This window comes from Carya illinoinensis, chromosome 8, assembly GCF_018687715.1.
Source record: "Carya illinoinensis cultivar Pawnee chromosome 8, C.illinoinensisPawnee_v1, whole genome shotgun sequence".
In the NCBI taxonomy this organism is placed as follows: Eukaryota; Viridiplantae; Streptophyta; class Magnoliopsida; order Fagales; family Juglandaceae; genus Carya; species Carya illinoinensis.
Window position 1 is genome coordinate 34,383,355 of NC_056759.1, and position 14,276 is coordinate 34,397,630.

Sequence of the window (14,276 nt, forward strand, 5' to 3'; positions counted from 1 at the left end):
TCTCAGACACAACATAATTGCTTTAAGTCCTACTTTTATTTGAATTCATGATGCATATGTTGTTCATTTGGTAACATACGTCAGTTGAAGGGTGAAAAAAGGGGTCTTTCATTAGGTTCTGAGAGTACTGGCAGAAACTGATCATGAAACCCATGTAATAGTGTATAGGGTAGGAAATGGAGAAAAATTGTTATTCATTTTCTCTATTTTCTACCCTATATATCCATGTACAATGTTCAATGTGTGAATACTTTTTCATTTCAAAGCTAATACATACCAAAGTAGAAAGAACGTAGGACTATCAATATGTCATGTTAATTTCAAAGACACAAGTTTTATACAAACCCTCAAAAAGTATAAAAATAATTGTTTTTTTTGAGTGAGAACTACGTTTTACAAAATACTTTTGTATGAAACTTCATATTTAAGAATTATATAGGAAAAGATGGTGAGGAAGCAAGAATTTTGGCGGCAGAAAGTGTCCAACAAAGTGACCCAAGCATACGTAATATATTGGACACCCCTACTCAAACAGTTTATCAAACCGGTAAGAATAAGATACACTGGGGCCGTGTCAAATTCATGGTCAAATCTATTATCAGATCATTTCAGATCTGCAAAAACCCACTTATCTCAGAGCCCCGTATTTACCACTCTTTGGCATGAGGTAATGCAATAGGCCGGTGCCCCTCACGCATTAGAGGGGAGAGTACTTTGGTTGACGACTTCAAGTTGTTCAAATTGTTCTCCATAGGGTTTGGGGTTATTCATGACTTGAAAATGTGAAAATCCATTAAGAATGGGGCCTAGCTGGCTTTATCTTCACAGCAAGAATTGGAAATTCTTTGATTGCTTCTGTTCTCACGTGGGTCTTTAAAGATTGCCCACTCCAAGACTCAATCTCTTTAATTTTTCCTCTCTCTCTCTCTCTCTCTCTCCTCTCCTCTCTCTCACTTCTATATAAATGCATGAGTTTTTTCTCACAGTTTCATGCAAAGCTCAATCATGGTCGAGAAGATACGCATGGTTACAATGGGCGGGTAGCTCTTGCTGGAGAAGCAGGGCACGTGCAAGCTTTGGCTCAACTTTCATAAGTCTAGCTTGGCGTGCTTTGCACGTGCTCCCCTTCTCCAACAGGGGTTTCTCACCCTTTAATTTCTCCCATTCGATCTCCTTGCAGAAGCATACATTCAAGTTATTTGTTAGATCAGGTAATGGCAATTTTCTGTGTATATGATCACCACCTTAGTTCACCTTTCACCCTCCTTTCTGAACTCCATGAGCTTTTCTTTCCTGTTGGAATGCATAAGGCCTCTCCATCTCTCAAGCTGCTAGTATATAGTAAATTGTGTCAATGTGCATTTGGATTTGCTTATCTGGTACCTAAACTATTTGTCTCGCTGACATTTACATGTGGCTTCAGATATAGGAATGGGGGGAGAGAGAGATTGAGATGTGGATGAGGATTTAGCAAACCCAGGTCCATGGATGGGCTATATGTATAAGATGGCGAAGACCAACACAGCTCTGAATTTACTGTAGCCAAAGGACCATTTTTCTTTTAATCGGTACCTTAAAAGAGGACTAGAGCTTACAGATGGATTTTTTGGCAGTTTTTGCCTTCCAAGAACTCATGAGTAAGATGTCACAATATACTTTGAAGGTGTTTTGTTTTCTGGGAAATCTGAACACCATAAGGGTGGCATTTACCTACTGAAGGGATTCAGTCAAGCTAATTTTCGACGCTTCAAAGAATTATCCATCAAATCTAAACAAATTGCAGCATTGCTCAGACTTATGAGAGAGAAGTTCTTAAAGCGGGGAGTGTGGAAGATTTCAGACTTAACAAAACTACTATTAGAAGGAAATTACAGTAATTACACAAATAAGTAACCAGTAAAAATTCTGTTCTCTCAAACTTAAAATTCTTATTTTATTTTTATATAAAATATAATAAATAATTTAATTTTTTTTTAAATTTTTTAAATCTTAAAATAATAATAATATTAAAATATTTCATTTTAAAACTTAAAATTTTCTTCCCAAAATTTCCAAGTGGCAAAACCGAACCTTTTGATTTAAAACGAACTGTACTGTACCTTGAATTTCAGGTCTCTCTCTCTGTGTGCCTGCCTGCTCCAGCTAAATGGGATGGTACAGAGCATATGTAAGATGAAGCAAACACACACACACGTTTAAACCTGTCCCCATATGGCAGAGTTGAGGTAAGATAGCGAAACGTTGATGAAGCCAGTTTTGGCAGTCAAAAAGGCCGTCTTCCAATTAAGCAATAAGCTGTACTTTCACTATGCCTTCGGAAGTGGGGGGGACTCTGCTGAGGGTTCTTGTTTTTCTTTTTTCCCTTCGATCGCATGTGTGTCTAGAGAGAGAGAGAGGAGGTAGAGATTTTTTTTTTTTTTTTTTTTGTTAAGGCAATTGGATGTTGGAAATTGGAGCACAGGAAGGGAGACAAGAAAGAAAATCACTACTGCCAAAACATGAAGATCCTTAAAATGCAAGCAATGGTGAGAGAGAGAGAGAGAGAGAGAGAGAGAGGAATATATGGGAAGCTTTGAACACGCAATGCACAAATCCCACGGCTTGTAGAAATTGCCTGTAATACTCTGTGAATTCACCTTCTACAATAGAGCCTCTCATAATTAACAGTACCAAGTTTCCAATTATTAAACAAAATATTATATTAATCGTTTTATGTGTTAAGAGGTACTGTAGGATGTGATCACTTTAGAAAGACTTAAAGGCAACTTCAAATATTTATTTAAGGGTGTGCTAGCTTGAGGCTAATCATGTTGAATGGGCCTCATTTACTCAACTTCTTTCAGTCAATTACTTAAGAAAAGGGACAAAAAAAAAAAAAAAAGGAAACCACACACTATAGAACGCCAACTGGTCCTTTGAACAATTTGGCAACCTTAATAGAACAGAGTACTTGAAAGCTTATAAGGACATTAAACCAAGTACAGTGCATTAAATCAAGTCTCTGATTATTATTATCATATATGTTGCTTTTGCGTCTTATAGGGCAATGAAGTTTCCTGAATGGATTGCAGTATCCTAAGGACCCCCCCCCCCTTCTCTCTCTCCTTCCCTTAATTGCATTATTTTTTTGGGGGTAGATCATCAAAGAAGGAGCCTCCATTGTCAGCTTGTTATTGCATTTGCATTCGTGAGGGGGCATTGATGAAATCCAGTTCATTTTACCCAAATTCTAACCATTTATCCACCAACAAAATTTTAAACACAACCACTGCAATATGCAGCCTTTTAATTAGCTTAGTCTCAATCTATGTATTGCTGCCTATAGGGACAAAAGAGAAAAAGATGTCTCATTCATTGAGTTGTAAATTACAGTCACTAGCTCTGTTCACAAGCATCAAACAAAGGCAAGCCTGGGTAACAGAAGTGGGAAAATTGGGCAAGGTCAAAGGCACCTGGAATGGGAATGAAATCCTCGGCATCGATCGGCAGTGCGGGGGACATACCAATGTTTTGAATACTGTACCGGATGCCGTACCGGTCAAGACACTGGAACGAAATGTTTTGGTACCGGTACCGTTTTGTGTACCGTTTTGGAATAGTCGATATATAAATAAATTATATATATATAAATATATATATTAATTATATTTCAAAATAATAATTTATATATAAATAAATTATACATAAATACATATATCTATATAAATTATAAATAGTTTAGTCTAAATTAGGGGTAAAAAATAAATTTATAATTTGAAAAAATGAAAAAAAAAAAAAAACCGAAACCGAAATACCGGCGGGTACATAGGTCGGTACAGGCCAAAATATCGGCCGGTACGGCCGGTATTTGAACCGGTACGAAATTATAAAATTTCTGTACCGATCCGGTGGCCGGTAGGAAATATACCGGCCAGTATGATACGATTTTAAAAACAATGGATATACCTCTCAAAATTTTGGATTAACTGACCTCAAGTCCAACCATGTTAGTTGTTTCCACCAACTTAATTTGCAGGTGTGGGGCAGGCATATTGATCAAAGGTACATAACCATTGAAAGGGAATCATTGATAGATATAATTAATTGTTTGCCTTTGGAAATCCATCATACATGCATATGCAAAAGTAAATTGATCATTGTTTAAGTAAAGGGCTTTTTCTTTTTCCTTTTTTTCTTTTTATGGACTGCATGTGCACCTTGCACTTCTCTAATTAATTACAGCTCACTACAAGAATTAAACCGTTTATTTGTGACTACTTATTTACTATAAAAATTATCATCTTTTATCAAAATGAATTCATTCTCGTCACGAATGGTGATTGATTTCGTCGTTAATATCTCGTCACAAATGAGCTTAAACACTATTTAACAACCGAGAACTTGTAAGAACTTGATCTCCCTCCTATGAAGAGTAGAATCTTCTTCATCACAGCTATTATATATATATATATATATATATATATCAATGATATAATTCTAAAAACGCTAGTATTCAATTAGAAATCTTTCTATATTAATCACTTATAAAGCCCAATTTCACTCGAAAAATAATCAGCATATATATATGGGACTACCACCCATGAATACCTTTCCTTTATAACCCATCCGGCCACTCTATATAAATTATTCACTCGATCACTACAACAATCATGATTTATTTATAAACGGGAGGAACCATTTCTTGCGTGTTAGCCATTCACCTATAGATCGAGAGAGGAGAGACATTTTCTGAGAAAGGGAGAAAACGGCAGATGAAATCCATCCATTGATCATCTTGATAGTGAAACTCCTTCACCAAACCGTACGGCCACTTCAGTTTTATACAAAACCAAACAGTGATATAAATAAAACACCATGAGCAAACTTATCTATCTACAACCACTACATAAAATTTCAAATCATAAAGTCCTAAAAGAACAAAAATAGTTATTTACCACTTCCTACCATACCAAAGACTATACTAAGTTGAAAAGTGTTATAACTATACAAATAGATCTTACAAAAATAAATCTACAAACTGGCATGATTCTATATAATACATTAGGTCTACTTTACAATAAAAGTAGTTTCACAATCTAATGTACCACATCAGTCTGTGGCCGGATTTACTTTTGTGAAATCCATTTGCGACTAAAATATTTCACTGCTAAGTTAAGCATTACAACGAAGCTTAGGTAGGATATCATTGATCAGCCAGTATGCCATAAACTGGTATGCTCTCTGAGTCATATGAACTCCATCCCAGCTTATACGTTCATTTGGATTGAGACAAACTGGAACACCAGGAGCTCCACACATTCTTGAGAGGCTAAAGTCATAATCACCTCCAACACCACAACAAGATTTCTGTATAGATACAACATCGAATCCTGTCCATTGAAAAACCAAATTAATTCCAGTTACTAATTTTCTTCCTACCAAGATCTATTATATATCTATGTCTAAGTTCTTAATTTGATAGAAATTAGAGACTCACCAAGAAGTGGCGCATGTTGGTAAACTGATTGAAAAGCGTTGTAATAATCACCATATATTATAACAACATTAGGGTATTCTTTTCTCAGAACTTTAATGGCTTGTTTCAGCTGATGATTGTGATGCATTGAAAGATTATTCAACCTCTTTAGGCAATGAAATTCATCATAAGCAGCTGCGTTGTTGGTTTGGAATGTTGTAAGATAGATCGGTAAACAGCCTATTGGAAAATTGCCTGGAACAACAACATGGGAAGCACCATAGCCAATGACCCTCTGCTTCCAATGTAATTGAATCAAGAATTAATTAGTTATATATATAGCAAGTACGTAATTTCGTGAGTAAAAGTAAGCATGAGTTCGTTTAATTTACAAAGAAAATCACTTACTGTAACAGCATCCTTTATTGCTTGAACAACTTCTGGAACCATGTCTATCATGACCTCCTTAATAGTTTTGCCTTGAAATAATGCATAGTTATAATCATTGCATCCTATTTCTCCCACCATGAATAGGGCATTTTTAAGCTTCTTGATACAGTCTATCAAACATTAAAGAGAAAACAAAGGTACAGATAATTAATGAATGTCATTATTACATAGATTTGCATGCTTTATTGGGATGAGAGGCTAACCATAATCATCGAAACAAATCGCATTGAAATGGCTAAACATCCAATCTAGTTGTACACTTAAAGAGCTGTTAGTGATTGGAGACGAAATATTCTTCTCTGCAAGAACATATGTAGGCAAGGCAGTGGAACCAGCTACAGCAAAGTTCTCTCCATAGCCACGAATGAACATCACATCCTTATTCAAATAGGGATGAAGAAATGGAATTCCGGCTGCCAGAGCTGTGCATGCAACTATAAAATGTGATCAAGTGTAGCATAATCTAAATTTAGCCGTACGTAATACTGGTTGCAAAGGATCAAGTAATCGTCAGAATAATGATTATTATACGTACAATACAGGTGATGATTATCAAGAATGACATGCAGGGTCCAGGATCCAACTCTAACAGACAGAAAGTGACAATGGATAGAATCTAAAGACGACAGAACTACAGCCTTATCCGTTGCTGCTCACCTTGTTGCTTCTTTATTCCTACTAAAGCGACAGCTTTATCAAGCACCTATTATATATACTCAACGATGGAAGTATTTAATAATTTCTCTGTTCTTTCTGGAAACTAACAAGAACTAAATAAAAGGAAGAAAACATGATAAATATGGACAAGTAATTAGTCTGATCCTCACCTATGTAATCTATCATTAGCAACCCGTTGGAGCACCTGCCGGTGGCATTCTTGAAGAAGGTTTCCCCGTAGGGGAGCCGAGAAAATGGAAAAGCCGGATTCTCACGAATCAGATTTCCGGTGTCGGAAAACGAGTCCCCGAGTTGGTATATTGAGTCAAACATGCAAGTTTTGAGGGGGTGTGCACGACTGCAATGCAGCAGAAGAAAGAGAGGAGTACTGAGAGCGAGAATAGTTAGCAGAGAAGACAAAACTGGTTTGGCGGTAGCCATGGACAATGGCTCAAGAAAGAAGCAGCTAGCAGTACGTTGGGTCGGTCTGTGAATGCATCAGCAGTACATAAATTAAGGAGGTTTTGTCCAATTCCTAGTTTGTTGTAGTTTTAGTTGAACTTAGCTTTAGTCAAATCGGGATTTTTAAAATGCGTTGCTAATTATTACTTGTCAACCACCAGGAAACATACTTTTCAACTTTTGTTTTGGTTGGTGATAATCTTTATAATTACCGTGATTAGCAATTTATAAGGTCCCATGCATTGACTGTACGGTGGAGCTGGAAAGACTTCCAAGTAGAAAGATCAATATGATATATTATAAATTATAGAGTTTTTTTTATTGTAAAGTAAAATATTTTTTCACTTAAAATTACGTTAATTTATAAATTTATTTTTATAAATATAGTAAATTTCTTTGAGAAAAAGTAAATAAATGGCCTTGAAGGATTTGCAATGTGCAGAGTTTATATATCTTAAAACTGTATCTAACATTATTTTTATTTATTTTATTTGTAAACAACGCTAGATACAGTCTTAGGGTGTGAAAACTCTACGTACTCATTTTGTAAAAAAGTAAAGTCTACTATTAAAAAAAGAAAATTGTATTCATCATCCTCACACCACACACCTATTTTGATTTTTTATCTTTTTTATTTTTCCTTAACTAGTATATAGCGTATGGATGATTATGAGTAGAAAAACTCAATTAATTTAGTATTAATGAAATTTTTAAAAAAAATAAAATACGTGTAGTGTATAGTATAAGAGGCTGTGTAACAAAACTCATTATGATTTTTACATAAATTTCAAATTTATCCACTTTTTATAAAAATTAAAAATTAAAAAAAAAGTATATGAAATTTTCACATTTTAAAATTATAAATATCATTTCTTTCTCAAAATATATATGGAAGGGAAATGTATCTCCGTCTTAAAAAGTATTCCGGAGGTTATTGATGAAATATCAAGAAATACGGAAAACTCTAATAGAGAAACAAATCTTTAGCGAGAACATAGAATAGGTCTACACTATCATGTTAAAATAATAATAATAATAATAAGAAAAAGAGAAAAAAGAGAGAGAGTATTCTTCAGTCTCTAAAATCTTTTGAAAATGATTATTTAAAGTATTCAATTAATTTTAATTTTCATCTAAAAAATCTTGACGAGTTTTATATTTAAGTTCAATCTAAATCTTAGGAAATTATTTTTTGAAGTTTCTCGATTATGGTATATCGTTCTTCTTAGTGAAAAATCTTTCCGTTTGAACTGGATCTTCATGTACCAACAAGAGTACTATTCACTTTTTTTTTTTTTTTTATTCTTTTTCTTTTAAAAAATAGTAACGCTAAATACAATTATAAGATTCATGAGTCTCACACGCACTTATTTTTTAAAAAAAAAAAATAAGATCCAACGTCAAAACATTAATTTTTTTATATGATTTGTATATTTACCCTTTTTCTAAGACTCCGAAAATATTATTTCTAGTTTTGCTACTCGTTATCCACATCACACTTATTTTAATTTTTTTAATTTTATTCCTCCTAAAATAATTGAAATCTTCTTCTCATCTTCCATATATCACACGATTTAATAAAAAATTACAGAAAAGAAAGAAGAATACAACGGATCCCTGCAATTTTACCATGACACAAGGATGGGGACAGATCTGGAACCTCAACCGATGGGGACACAGCGCCAAAACAACAAAGCTGGATTCACCCACCAACCAATCCAACGTTGGCATATTTCAAAAATTTCATTCAAGGAACAAATTTGTTAAAACCACATCGTGTTTAAGAAAAAAAGGGGCATCATAACATGTGCGAGTAAACAAAATGAGGAAGGTTTGCAAATTGGAAACAAGGAGAATGAAGTTCTTAATGACAAAGCCAATTTAGACTCTCAATCTTCCTCCTCCCCTTCATTCTCCGCAATGTTGAAGTACCTAAGTTCATAAACATTTCTGTCTTTGTTGGAAGCTATCACGCGAAGCCAATCCCGCACATTGTGTTTCTTCAGGTACTTCTTTGTTAAGTACTTCAGATACCTGAACCACAAATGCAAATACGACAGGTGTTAAACTGTGAAGAAACCCATGATTCAACTGTAATCTCAACAGCAGCAGCTAAATCAATTGACGTCTTAGAGGATTATGTAAGACAGTACATAAAAGCTTATGAATAATTCAAATAATCAAGCAAATTGACAATAACGGTTTATACAACGATCACAGCAGCTATTTCCCTTTTGCACATATCCACGATGTATGATCTCATATGCTAAAACTACGACTAGGGAAACATCTGGTTTTTCTCTATGTTAAAGAGCTACCATTATATTGGGTACCAGCTTAGCTATTTCTATACATACACTGTTACAACCGAGCAGTTGTATTTTCCAAGCCAGAAAAAGCAGAGTCAAGGAAAAATTATCACATTCTAAACCACCCCACCCCCCCCCCCCCCCCCCAAAAAAAAAAAAACAAATGGAAACAAAATGAAAATCTTGTTCCAGGAAAAATTCCACAAAAATGCCGAGGAAATCTTTGTTGCAAAGGAGAGGATTTAAGTTTGGCTCATTCAAACTTGGTCCAAAAATACATCTACCATAAGCCCTGTTTGCTAATTAGGCACATACCACAAAAGCCCATGTGTTAAAATATAAGATTTGTGAAGACGTGAGGGAGCTCATCAGGCTAAACTAAAGGTCTAAACTAACTCAAAAACACACTACACGTCACCACATAAAAGGTCACACCTTTTCTTTATATGAAATCAAAAATATCATTGTAAAAACAGAAAAACGTAGAACAAGTACACAAGACTTTTTGCTGACAAGAAATTCAGGAGACCGTGCAATCGCAACCCATATACACAAGACTCGTACAAGAGAAACACCTAATTAGAAATAGAAACGATAAAAGGAATCATGAGAGCCTAGTCCACACATAAATGCTCACATCTATGCCAAACTTGCAACACAATTATACAAATAGCAATATCAATTAGACAGAAAAAATCAACTAAACAACTATCAATAGATGAATCAAATAAGGGGACAAATTTCAGATATCACCACAGCATTAGCTTCATACACGATCAAGAAAATCAGAAGTGAATTTACAACAATGCATAGATTACACAAGGAAAAAGAGCAAATTACCTCTTCGAAAAGTTACCGTCAGAGGTTACCGTTAGCTTGCTCTTCTCACGAGTGACGGTCACAGTGTCACCAAGCGCACCAGCCTTGCCTCCAACCTTGATCCTCTCTTGGAGAAACTTCTCCAGGGATGCAATATCCATGATCTTATCCTCCACTGGCTTTGCACAGTCAATGGTAAATGTCACTCCCTTCTTCTTCCCCTTCGGACCTGGCGCAGTACCTCGACTCATCTTTGATTATCTTCTACAATCCACACAATGAAAATAAAAAGACACCTATCAGATTTCTAGTATAAGTTACTGAAAAATAAAACAGCATAAGGACTCCATTAATCCTCGGCTACGGTTTAGTCCTCAAACTCATGCAAAAGAATAAGAGGCGCACATATAGCACCTACATGAGCGTGAAGCAGGGAAAATCAAACACATCAACGAGAAAAGATCCATCTACACAACCATCAACCGAGAAAACATACATAAATACAAACATACATATATAACAAAAGCATAATCACGTGCAGTCCTTGTTTGTTTGCTGAAACAATACATGAGCATAAGATCCTAGGTTACTTTTCTTCTCTTCATTTCCTGCAAACCAAGCAAATGATTCCAAACTCCATTTTCCGGCACTATTCCCTTGTTGTCTCAAAAGACAAACACGCATACAAACACAAACACAAAGAGAGAGAAAGAGAGAGAGAAGCATACCTGGTTACAAGGTAGGAGCAGCGGCGCGAGAGAAAAAGGAATGCAGTAAGAGAGGGTAGACGGTGGCTAGGGTTTTGGTTTTTAAAAGTCCGGTTCACGTTGGGCCGTGAGTTTGGTCTACAAGCTCCCAAGTCCCCAACTACTTGAGTAACGTTGGTGGGGTGGAATGGTAAGCAATGTTTTGAATATTGCAGTAGATGTTGTATTGGTTAAGGTATTAAATCTAAATATTTTGGTATTAATATCGTTTCGAGTTTTGAAATAATTGATATATGAATAAGTTATATATATAAATTATATTTTAAGATAATAAATTATATATAAATATATATTTATATACCGATCGGTACGATACGGTATTTGAAACATTAGTTGTAATATATTGATGGATTAGTTAGGTTGATTTTTGTTTTTATTTTTTTCAATGAATATGATTTCAGAAAAAGTAATATGTATATATATATAAACTATGCAACAGGATAATTTTTTTTAAGTATGATTTATTATTAAAAAATTAATTTTTATATAAATTTTATTTTTTATTTTTTTTATCAAAAAAATGTGCAGTCCTTGAGCGAACTAGGACTCAGATATCATTTTTACTCTCTTAAGTAAACTAAAAAAGAGATAAAAAAAAATGTAGAATGCTCCAACAAAACATCGGCCATAAACTTATAATCAATACATCATATACAATAAACATAAAAATGGGAAAATAGAGTCAACCATGGGCCATGTTCCTCGGTATAGTCGATGGAAGACGGTGGTTTTTTAGCATAATTCTTCTCATTAATTACTATTTACAATTCACACCTCCCATCTTATAAAAAATATCTATATACTCTATGAAAAACACTCAACACATTCTATAAAAAGTTATAAGTGTGGGTGTAATATGAATAGTAACTGATTTATAAAATTTCTCGATTTTTTATGTTATAGTGAAAATTAACCAGGGATAAAGTTGTATTGCAATCAAACATTTTGTAGAGATTTTCACTCCCTCGTTCTCTAAATTATTGAGAAGGGACGAATGAGCTCTTACTTTCTTCCAATATAAGAAAGAATATTGTCTTCAAAGCGAGAAAAAGTTATAAATTATTACCAAAATAGATAGTGCATGAGTTTTAGGTTGTGTTTGAAAGTTGAGTTGAGTTGAGTTGAGTTGTGAATTATTTTGTAAGTTTCATTGAAATGGTTTATTTTTTTAGATTGAAATGTGTTTTAATTTTTTAAGTTGAAATATATAAAATAGGTTGATAGGAATTTAACATTTTTATGAAAATTTGAAAAAATAGTGAATCTCATCAATGATTGTGAAAGGGATATTTGGTAACTGCTTACTAATGGGCCCAAGTGTGATGAAAGCCCAAGGATGCATCTTGTCAATATATATTATATATAAAAGATAACGCATCCGACTGATCAGGAAGATGATTACTCCAATTAATATGGAGGGTTTTTAAGATATACTTTAGAGTTTAGTCGTCGTCACCATCATCATACCTCTATAAATAATACTTAAAGATAACACATTTAAACATTCATTCATACTCTTATACTGAGATCACTTTCCTAACTTAAACATAAAAGTTTTTTCGGGCATCCCGTACCGCCATCTCATTTTGTTATAGGTATTTATATAATCGGTGGTACGAAACACGTCTCTAATAAAAATTATTTGAGTTTGATTCAATAACTAAAGCCTACTTTCTACCACCTCGGTGGCTCGTAAGCCCTACTCGTGATCAATGAAGTGTGCCGATGGTAGAGAAAAGTTGATTAGTTGGCCTCTAGGTCAACAGTAAGGCACGTGGCAGCGGTTGGTTGGCAGAAGGTAGAACCGTAGAAGGTAGAAGATTTTTTCTCCTAAAACAAGAAAGCAAAATGGATGGAAAAATGTATTGAAAATTAAGTAAAAATGCCAAACATAATAAGACCCATCAGACAAACATATAGAACAAAAAAAAGGCATGAACGGTATGTGGTGGCACATTTCCCTCACCCTTCTTGACGACGGCATGCGAGGGCGAACATGCAGGTGGTTTAGTGATGATAGATAGCAGAGTCGATAGAGCTCATGGAGCATGGAGGTGACACCATTGGTAGAATGTGTACTTGAGAAAAATGGATAAGTCTTTCTAAAAAGCATTGTTAATGGATTATCTATATGTAAAAATAAAGTAACTTTTAACTATTAGAGATGAAAAGAAACTTGCAATGGATTAGCTAAACTCATATTATTTAACTTTCAATTACAGTATTGGTAAATATAAAGTCAAATTTGATTATTACTGTTTAAAGAGCAAATATTTATTTTATTACTTTATATTACTTCTAATTACTAATTTAATTAGAATATGATTACTAATTAACATATAATAGGTAGAATAGTAAAATATGATAAGATAAAATAAATTAATAATTAAAAATAATAATTTTTTTAATTATTAATTACTCATTACTATATAATGAATAAATGAATATAGAGATTTGATGTGAATAGTCAAAGTCAAATTCATCTTATATTATTTTATTGTTATATAATGAAAAAAAAATATTCCAATGTGGAGACTTATGTGAATGGAATAGCCAAAAGTCAAATTCATCTTACATTCATCAAAATTGTCCTTTAACTTAGATAATCCATTGAGGATGTTAGGCAAGTTTGGATATTACTACTATTTATTACTTTATCATTACTTTTTACTATTATTCTCTACTATTCAATATTTTATTATTATTTTTTTACTACTATTCACATAATATCTGAGATTATCTTACTACCTAAACGCAATCTAAATTGGATAAACACATAGAAAAAGTCACAAAGAAGAAGGAAAAAATAAAAGAAGAAGAAGAAGAAGAAGTAGGGATGGTTATGATGGAATAGACAGTGATTGAAAAGGAAGAAAAGATGATGGTCTATTTCCAAATACGAATATATAAAACTATCATCACACTAAATTACGTTTTGTTGTTAAAAATTAGTGATTTTAAAATGAATTTTATTACATACAAGCGAATTTATGTACTAATTTACGTATCAATACTGATGTCTTTATATTCAAAATTTAAATTGATATTATTTTAAATAAAATCTATTTTTTAATTAATCACATTAGATTAATACACGTATTAGTACGCAGAATCGTGCTCATAAATCTAAGGAGGCATGGAGTTCGAATGAAAGTGATACTTCCCGTTATACACGTTAAATCTAAGACACGTGCTGCTGCCGATCAAAAGCTTTTCCTACTTGATTTCCTTCAGTACCTTGGCTTCCTTACCCGTGTGGATTTCTAACACACACTTCACTTTCCTGTTAATACTCAGGGACGTTTGGACGCAGAGATAAGATAAAAAATTCTCAAAACAACTATAAACCAAACACAA

General features: G+C 33.7%; 2 protein-coding genes across 5 annotated transcripts; both read right to left on the reverse strand.

Annotated features, from left to right (window-relative positions):
* Positions 1-5,009: 5,009 nt before the first annotated feature.
* LOC122274154 (acetylajmalan esterase-like) lies at positions 5,010-7,196 on the reverse strand. Its single transcript, XM_043083125.1, has 5 exons — positions 6,733-7,196; positions 6,109-6,327; positions 5,864-6,015; positions 5,477-5,750; positions 5,010-5,369 (listed from the first exon to the last, which is right to left on the reverse strand). The coding sequence occupies exons 1-5, from the start codon at positions 7,001-7,003 to the stop codon at positions 5,152-5,154; spliced, it is 1,134 nt and encodes a 377-aa protein (XP_042939059.1). The 5' UTR covers positions 7,004-7,196; the 3' UTR covers positions 5,010-5,151.
* A 1,529-nt stretch (positions 7,197-8,725) lies between these two features.
* Positions 8,726-11,039, reverse strand: LOC122317838 (60S ribosomal protein L22-2). Of its 4 annotated transcripts, XM_043134879.1 has the most exons (4): positions 10,881-11,022; positions 10,688-10,760; positions 10,174-10,416; positions 8,726-9,058 (listed from the first exon to the last, which is right to left on the reverse strand). In XM_043134879.1, exons 3-4 carry the CDS (start codon positions 10,401-10,403, stop codon positions 8,914-8,916), a joined length of 375 nt encoding a protein of 124 aa, XP_042990813.1. In that variant the 5' UTR covers positions 10,404-10,416; positions 10,688-10,760; positions 10,881-11,022; the 3' UTR covers positions 8,726-8,913. The 4 variants fall into 4 exon arrangements, with proteins under 4 accessions (XP_042990813.1, XP_042990810.1, XP_042990812.1 ...); XM_043134876.1 differs by lacking the exon at positions 10,688-10,760 and having other exon boundaries at positions 10,881-11,039; XM_043134878.1 differs by lacking the exon at positions 10,688-10,760 and having other exon boundaries at positions 10,174-10,413; positions 10,881-11,032.
* Positions 11,040-14,276: the final 3,237 nt, after the last annotated feature.

Excerpts from the sequence above, each read along its gene's own strand:
- LOC122317838 (XM_043134876.1), bottom strand. The coding sequence starts at position 10,403 with ATGAGTCGAGGTACTGCGCCAGGTCCGAAGGGGAAGAAGAAGGGAGTG. Across the intron at positions 9,059-10,173 it reads GACGGTAACTTTTCGAAGAG|GTATCTGAAGTACTTAACAA; the intron begins GTAATTTGCTCT and ends TTTGTGGTTCAG.
- LOC122274154 (XM_043083125.1), bottom strand. The coding sequence starts at position 7,003 with ATGGCTACCGCCAAACCAGTTTTGTCTTCTCTGCTAACTATTCTCGCT. Across the intron at positions 6,016-6,108 it reads GATTTGTTTCGATGATTATG|ACTGTATCAAGAAGCTTAAA; the intron begins GTTAGCCTCTCA and ends AATGTTTGATAG. Across the intron at positions 5,370-5,476 it reads CCAACATGCGCCACTTCTTG|GATTCGATGTTGTATCTATA; the intron begins GTGAGTCTCTAA and ends TTCAATGGACAG.